This window comes from Grampus griseus, assembly GCF_964374135.1.
Source record: "Grampus griseus genome assembly, chromosome: 7".
Classification (NCBI taxonomy): Eukaryota; Metazoa; Chordata; class Mammalia; order Artiodactyla; family Delphinidae; genus Grampus; species Grampus griseus.
The window spans coordinates 34,462,787-34,471,075 of NC_139001.1; the positions used below are offsets into that span (position 1 = coordinate 34,462,787).

The window sequence follows — 8,289 nt, forward strand, 5'->3', positions numbered from 1 at the left end:
GGCGCTGAGCGCCCGACCCAGAACCTGCGCACAAGTCGGAGCCGGAGTCCGCTCCGCCCTCCCCGCCTGCGCGCCCCGCCCGGAGGCGGAGGCCCGCTTGCAGCGTCATCGTGTTTTCCAGGAGAGTCCTGACGCGGTGACTGTCAGCTCCATTTTGCTGCCGGAGCTCGCAGCAGCCAGCTGCGTTTTCTCCGTGGTCGCGTCGCAAGCATTGTCTCCTTAGGCTTGGACTCTTTTCCAGGACGGTAAGACGCGGGAGGAAGCAGGCCAGGTGTCAGGGCCTCTTTTTGTGCCTCGAGAGCGCTCGTGACGCTCCTCTCCAAGCTTGTTGGGCGCCCGCAGTCTCCGGCACGGTGACCCCCTTTTCCCTACCCTCCCGGCTGCGCAAAGGTGGCCCGCTCGTCTTCCATGCTTTGTCAAGCCCGTCGCTGCGAATTTCTGTTTGAACCGCAGCGCTCCAGTCAGTCACTGGTGGAAGGTAGCGGTAGGGTTTGCCAGGCGGGGGAAGGTTCTCGAACGTTTGCCTTCCCCAAAGGGAGGGGGGAAGGGCCGAGCCCCGGAGCTCACGGGCGCCATGTTGTCTGCGGCGGCGGAGGCCTCGGCCGGGCTGTAAAATGGCGGCGGGGCGGAGACGGCAAGGCAGCCCGCGGGGGGTGGCGTTGACTCGGGTTCTGGAATGTTCCTAAGTCTCGCTCCTCTGAGGAAGTGTTCTTAACAAATGAAAAGAAAGAACACGTTGACCTGGTGTAAGGCGGCGTCACTTAATGTCCAGTTGAGTCTTAAAGGATTCCGGGGAAAATGGCGCGTGCCTTTGCCTTCAGTGGTGTAAACAAAAGTCAGGTTTAGGATCTCGAGGAAAGAAAAATAATATGGCGTATTTGAAGGAGCGCGTGAGAGAAGTCGGGCAGTGGGGCCGTTTAGCCAAGGTACTTTTTGCAGACCTCCCTGCCCAGAACAATTGGAGCTTCTTGATTTTGAGTTGCCTTTAGAGACGAGGTGAGGCCCGGGCAGTCAGTACCGATATGAACGATAGTTGGTGAAAAGTTTGTGTATAACGTCTTTTTCAAGTTGTTAGGAATTTGTGATTCTGGCAGGAGAGGATTTTTCCCAACGTTAAGAAATTGGGATTTCCTCCTCTCTCTTTTTCCAACCCTCTTCTAGTAAATCTGAGCGTGACATGAGTAATGCAGAATATCTATGAATAAAGTTCAGACTCTAGATTTTGAGGCAGCAGAAAAAAAATCATTGGGTTTATCAGTGATTTCCGGTTGGGTGATAATGATTTTTGAACTTTGATTTAAAAACAATAAAACGTCACAACTAGAGTGAATTTGCAACAGTGTTGACATGTGGGGTAATATTTAACTGGGAAAAACTTGTCTTTTATGTAGATGAGACACTCAAAGAGAACTTATTGTCCTGATTGGGATGAAAAAGATTGGGATTATGGAAAATGGAGGAGCAGCAGCGGCAGTCATAAAAGGAGGAGGAGATCACATAGCAGTGCACGGGAGAACAAGCGCTGCAGATTCAATTACTCTAAAACATCTGATAGGTAATGAGGATATTTATAGTGTCTCAGTATAAAAATATTTTCATTACAGTGTTAGGTATCAGTTGTATTTCAGTAAAACCGGCGGAAAAATACATTTTCATGATTAAAACTAGAGGCGACTTACGATAACTGATTACCATTTCTGTTTCCAGTGACAACTTGTAATGGTTTTAAAATTGGGAGGTTTTTTTTTTTTTTTTTGCTTTTTGGTAAGAAAAGCGTAAAATCTTATTAAGAGTACTGTTTTAAGAGATTTACTGAGAATTTGAGGATATTTGGGATTAACATAGAGCATTGAAAATGCATTTTCACTTTTTCTAGCTATTATCTGGAAAGCAGATCCATAAATGGGAAGGATTATCATAGTCGACGCTACATTGATGAATACAGAAATGACTACAGTCAAGGATGTGAACCTGGACATCGTCATAGAGATCATGAAAGCAGATATCAGAACCATAGTAGCAAGTCCTCTGGTAGAAGTGGAAGAAGTAGTTATAAAAGCAAACACAGAATTCACCACAGCACTTCATATCATCGTTCACATGGGGTATGAGCTGTTTTAAAATATTTTGGAAATTTTATTTCCCTTGTGGAACAGGAAAACTTGAAATTGTGTTTGATCATTTGAGGAAGTTCTGTTTAAGATAAAGTCGTCTCGATTTTAACTTGCAGGAGTTTTTGTGTTTGTGCATTGGATAGGAAATTCTTCAAATACCATATCTGTATAGTTAATATAGTAATAGATTTTATTAGTAGTTGGCAACTAATTGTCATTCCAGTGACAGGAGGTAATTTAGGTTAGTTTATAGCAGGGATTACAAGATATTCTGAAAGTTTTCTTATAGTACTTCAATAAATGTGAATTGTTAAAGTCTTACTACAAATAGAAGTAGAATTTTTATATTTGTACGACTGAGGATTATGCCGTGCATGCCTCTTTGTTCTGGCAAAGCATATTCTCTAATCCTTTTTTCACTAAGGAAACCACTTAAACAGATTTGAATGTTATGGGTTATGGGTTAATTTGGAGATCAAGCTCAGATGACATTTTAAATACCATAGTGTTATTCTTGTATGCCAATTTTTTTTCTCCCCAAAATTAGGATTTTTAATTTTATTTGCTGTTTTGTTATTTTCTTAGTTTAGCTGGGAAATTATAATTTGGCCACAGTCTACTTTTGACAAGTAAATATTCTGCAATTTTGCAACATTAAATTAGGACACTAGAAACTTAAAATTATGTTTCAGTGAGTGCTACAACTAAGCATTTTTTAAAAAAGAAAAACAATTGTATTATGTTTTGTTGCCTTGCCACTTTGAGTATCTTATCTGAAAATCTGTTCCTTGCCATGTTTTTCTCCTGTTAACATAAACTATGTGCCCTGTGAATTTCTGGGGACTGAATTTGAAATTGCTCCTGCCAACCGTTTGTGGCCTGGCGTGTATCTGAATGCCTGAATATCTCCCCGCTGAATGAATTTCGTATTCTGCCCTGAATTCACTCGGGTATATTGATTGGCTGGATGATCTTGGTGCCGCCCACTTGACGTTTCCAGAAGAGTCACCGAAGGAAAAGAACCAGGAGTGTAGAGGATGATGAGGAGGGTCACCTGATCTGTCAGAGTGGAGACGTACTAAGTGCAAGATGTATAGAATATTTTTCAACACTTATTAACTTTTCAGATAACATAATCTATATATAGATTAAGATTTCAGGGATTTGGAAATCTTTTTTTCTTTCTCTGTTTTTGTTTTGTTTTTTTCCATTTCTTTTGGTGGGGGGGGTTGTGTTTTTACTTTCTTTAGAAATTTAATGTTTGTTATGCAGAACTTCCAAAACAGTAAATCAAGTTAATGAAATTAGTTTAAGAATGAAATTAGACCTAAAAATAATTATATATGTTTTTTGCCAGTGTTGACCAATAAAATATCTAGTGACTAAGGAAATTTGTAGCATCAACTAGAATAATCTGCATTTGATAGCCTTTATTGTTAGTAAACTGTTTCCACTTCTTGGTATAACTGAGTTTTATTTCTCTCTTTTAGATGAAATTGTAGATACTTTAGGTGAAGGAGCTTTTGGGAAAGTCATGGAGTGCATTGATCATAAAGCGTAAGTCTCCTGGCCTGGGATTGCACTTGGGAAGGTGAACAGTATAGAAAATTTATTCAGCTTTAAGATAAAGTCTGACCATGAATTAGACACATCATTATACCCTTTTAGCTTGGATTTTTGACTTGTGTATAGGAAACTCCAATAAAGTTACTAGCCTTTTGTGTTCTTAAGCAGTAGCTATTAATAGTATGTGTAAGTCTCTAATTACAAGCTGAGAATAGATTTTATTGTTTCAGAAAGTATTCTTTTGTTGTCCCACTGGGCACAGTTGTGGCCATTGTTGTTTTTTTTTTCCTGGATCGGTAGATTTTAGCCTTGGTTTTATATTAGGAGTCTGTGGAGCTTTGCTTACCCCAGACATTGAACCAGTCTTCAGGGTAGTTTACCTAGGAACCTGTATTTTTAGAAAGTAACCTAATTGATAAGTGGTGACACAGCTAGAGCTGAGAACTCTCCTAGATTGGTATCATAAGTTTAATTATCTATGCCCTTCAAACAACTGATTGAAATTTCTTAACATAGTGTAAGAAATTTTCTTTACTCTGTTTCCTGTTTGATTTTTTTCCCCTTTGGAATGGCAAAGCTTTTCTAAATGAATTATTAGAGGAGGCTTCCTACTATTGGTTGGTAAGGTTTTGAGAACTAGAACTCTTCATCCTCACTATATCCCAACTTTTTTGGTAACCTGGACCAAAAGAAGATTGGAGTTACTAGCCAGTGACTGGTATTATAGGAAGAAACTGCTCTATGTACATTTGTTTTACTTCTTAGTTGGAATGTAAATTGAGGTGGTAATGTCCCAGTATTGTTAAATTAGAGCTATTGGTATGTAGTTAAAGGACCAAAAAAAAAAATTCAAGTGGTCTGATGAAAAAAATCTGTCATTCAGCATGTGTTACCGACCCTACCATATGCCCAAAGGTCATTCTAGTTGCTTACACTGAGTTGAAGTTAGAGTACTTACATATAATTAGACAAAACTGAATGCTAGACCATAAATTCAAAAAAACAAATACAATGGGTCAGAATAGAAGTAGTACAGTTTGAAGAGTGATGGAAAAATGGAATTGGACATCATCTTTATCATTTTTTTAATGTTAACTTTTCATTAACAGGGGAGGTAGACATGTAGCAGTAAAAATAGTTAAAAATGTGGATAGATATTGTGAAGCTGCTCGCTCAGAAATACAAGTTCTGGAACACTTAAATACAACAGACCCCAGCAGAACATTGTAAGTATCAAAATAGAACTTAGAAAAATGGCCTCGGGTAGATTTGAATTGTAAGAGGCTGTACTCAGTTTTTTTCTCATATGTTTATAGCCGCTGTGTTGAGATGTTGGAGTGGTTTGAACATCATGGTCATGTCTGCATTGTGTTTGAACTACTAGGACTTAGTACTTATGACTTCATTAAGGAAAATGGTTTTCTGCCCTTTCGACTGGATCATATCAGGAAGATGGCATATCAGATATGCAAGTCTGTGAATTGTAAGTGTTTGGCATATATTCCAGAAATTTGAGTTTATGGAGACTGGTTTTAATGCCAGACCAATTTGAATCTTTGAAAAGAAAAAAGTACAATCTAACATATATGATTTGGAGGCCTGACTTAATTAAGAGTAGGTAGGAGAGGGCTTCCCTGGTGGTGCAGTGGGTAAGAATCCGCCTGCCAACGCAGGGGACACGGGTTCGAGCCTTGGTCCGGGAGGATCCCACATGCCGCAGAGCAACTAAGCCCGTGCGCCACAACTACTGAGCCCACGAGCCACAACTACTGAAGCCTGCGCTCCTCAATGAGAAGCCACCACAATGAGGAGCCCGCGCACCGCAATGAAGACCCAACACAGCCAAAAATAAATAAATAGATAAATAAATAAATAAATTATATTTTTTAAAAAAAGCATTGTTTAAGAGTAGGTAGGAGAAAGATGTGGTTGATTACAAGTGGTTGGTCAGTTTACTGCATTTCATTCAGTAAAGAGAATATTGTCCAGCATATAATAATAAATTGTATAAGACTGATTTAACTTTTCTAATTTCTAAAAATGATAATCTAGAACCATTGGGTTAAAATTAAGGAATGGCAAATCTCAGCTTCATAAGAGAAAGATACTTCTAAGCAGTTAGCTGTCAGTGAAGTAACTTTTTAGAGGGGTAATAGGTTTTAGTCCCTGGTGGTTTTGTAGTAGGCTATTGAATGTTGACCACTTATTTGGACATGAAAAGGCATTCAGAGAGGATTTTTGTTACAGGGCTTTGGGGTTTGGTTAGGGTTTTGGTTTTCAATTTTTAGAATACAGGAACTTTTTCTGTTTCATTCTCAGTTCTGCACAGTAATAAGTTGACTCACACAGACTTAAAGCCTGAAAACATCTTATTTGTACAGTCTGACTACACAGAGGCATATAATCCCAAAATGGTAAGTCTTTGATGTTTTATCTTCATAGTTTTAAGTGAATATTTTACACCTTAATGTAATGCCTCCTTAATCATTTATGATTTTCAGAAACGTGATGAACGTACTTTAATAAATCCAGATGTTAAAGTTGTAGACTTTGGAAGTGCAACATATGATGATGAACATCACAGTACATTGGTATCTACAAGACACTATAGGGCACCTGAAGTTATTTTAGGTAAGAATTTCTTAATTGTGCTTTGAGACCTGTGTATGTCTTTATTGAAGCTAACTAAAATTTATTTACAGTTCTAGGTGTTTGTAGGACTACCTTTTTCCCTTTTAGGGATTAGTATAGTAAAACACATTAAGGGTTTTAAGCTCTTTGTTATTCCAAGTAGTCAGCTCTGGGACTTTGAGAAGTTGCTTAATCTTTCTAGAATTCAGTTTGCACATTTGTAATATGTGATGGGATGTTATTTTTATTTATTTTTTGGCTGTGCGGCCAACGTGCGCCCCCTGCAGTGGAAGATGGAGTCTTAACCACTGGACCGCCAGGGAAATCCCGTGATGGGATTTTAAAACATAATCATACAATGCCTGTTATACTTCATACATGTCATGTCTAGTCTTTGCATGGTGTAGCTTGCTCCCATTTTACAAGTTAGTAAATGGAGGTTTAGGAAAAAAAATTTTCCCCAAATCAGTCCCAAAAGAGTAAGCCAGATTTGGGGCTTGAAACTAGATGTCTCCAGAGCCCTAACTAATTCTTACATGCTATGCTATCGTATTATGTTTAAGCTTGGATTAAGTGATTCCATTCGGATCTTTCCAGCTCAAACATCAGATTATATCCTTGTTTTTTAAAATGTTGATAAGAAATGTTGAGGAGTTTTTCATTAACAATTTGCTTTACTTTGCAGCCCTAGGATGGTCCCAGCCATGTGATGTCTGGAGTATAGGATGTATTCTTATTGAATATTACCTTGGGTTTACAGTATTTCCAGTAAGTGACAATGATCTGTTTCAATGACTTTGCAAAAATAAATTGCCTGTTTATATGAATTTAACACAAAGTATACACATTTAGGTAGCGCTTTTTCTCTCTCTCATTATAGACTATTAATTGTAGGTAAAGGTAAAGAAATAAAACCACGTGTAATTCTGATGCTGTTGGGCATTTGTATTTTCTTTATAATTTATCATTTTATTGGAAACATTTGTAAGTATATTACAAATAGTTATCTTTGTTTAGGGAAATTGTTGGTGAACTTCTGTAGGCCTTAATTATTTTTACTTCTAAGCTGTAACTTGCTAAAAGTATGCCTGTTTTAGAGATCACCTTCCTTTGTGACCTGTAACCTATGGACTAAAAATTTAGCAGCTGTGTTAAATAAGAACAAAGCACAATGTGCAAATAGAGGTAGTTAATAACTTTTTGTTACTATTTTAGACACACGATAGTAAGGAACATTTGGCAATGATGGAAAGGATTCTTGGACCTTTGCCAAAACATATGATACAGAAAACCAGGTATGTTTAAGAGTAAGTGCCGTCGATCACCTTTGCTAGATGTTTTAAGTTTTCATTGTCAACATTATAAACATGAATGGATATGGACTTACTCTTAGGAAACGTAAATATTTCCATCATGATCGATTAGACTGGGATGAACATAGTTCTGCTGGCAGATATGTTTCAAGGCGCTGTAAACCTCTGAAGGTAAGCTTGGGTCATTGCTTAAGTGATCAAAACCTTGAGTTTTCCCTATTTTTTTGGTGGGGAAATAAAATTATAATAAGTGGTAGTAGAAAAGGCTGTTGATTGTATTTATTTTCCTTTCAGGAATTTATGCTTTCTCAAGATGCTGAACATGAGCTTCTCTTTGACCTCATTCAGAAAATGTTGGAGTATGATCCAGCTAAAAGGATTACTCTTAAAGAAGCCTTAAAGCATCCTTTCTTTTACCCCCTTAAAAAAAGTATATAAATCTATAATTGTATAGCTCCCTTAAGAGATCATATGGACTGTATCAGTCTAATTTTTAAATTTAAGTTATTTTGTACAGCTTTTGTAAATTTACATTTTTGTATTGCCATGTTTATTTTGTTTGGGTAACTCGATTTAAGTAAATATTAGCTAAGTAAAGTAATGAACATCTTTCAGTAATTACAAAATGATTTATTCAGAATAAATTTTTGTACTTACAAAATTTA

At 37.7% G+C, this 8,289-nt stretch overlaps 1 protein-coding gene across 2 annotated transcripts; it reads left to right on the forward strand.

The window, feature by feature from the left end:
* Positions 1 to 93: 93 nt before the first annotated feature.
* Positions 94 to 8,289, forward strand: CLK1 (CDC like kinase 1). Of its 2 annotated transcripts, XM_082658108.1 has the most exons (13): positions 94 to 245; positions 1,392 to 1,555; positions 1,877 to 2,105; positions 3,115 to 3,205; positions 3,605 to 3,671; positions 4,790 to 4,906; positions 4,997 to 5,163; positions 6,000 to 6,094; positions 6,182 to 6,311; positions 6,997 to 7,079; positions 7,527 to 7,606; positions 7,705 to 7,795; positions 7,919 to 8,289. In XM_082658108.1, exons 2-13 carry the CDS (start codon positions 1,392 to 1,394, stop codon positions 8,060 to 8,062), a joined length of 1,458 nt encoding a protein of 485 aa, XP_082514234.1. In that variant the 5' UTR covers positions 94 to 245; the 3' UTR covers positions 8,063 to 8,289. The 2 variants fall into 2 exon arrangements, with proteins under 2 accessions (XP_082514234.1, XP_082514235.1); XM_082658109.1 differs by lacking the exons at positions 94 to 245; positions 1,392 to 1,555; positions 3,115 to 3,205 and having other exon boundaries at positions 1,966 to 2,105.

Coding starts and splice junctions, on each gene's coding strand:
- CLK1 (XM_082658108.1), top strand. CDS start 1,392: ATGAGACACTCAAAGAGAACTTATTGTCCTGATTGGGATGAAAAAGAT. Junction 3,206..3,604: donor AGACGTACTAAGTGCAAGAT/GTATAGAATATT, acceptor TCTCTCTTTTAG/ATGAAATTGTAGATACTTTA. Junction 7,796..7,918: donor GGCGCTGTAAACCTCTGAAG/GTAAGCTTGGGT, acceptor TTTTCCTTTCAG/GAATTTATGCTTTCTCAAGA.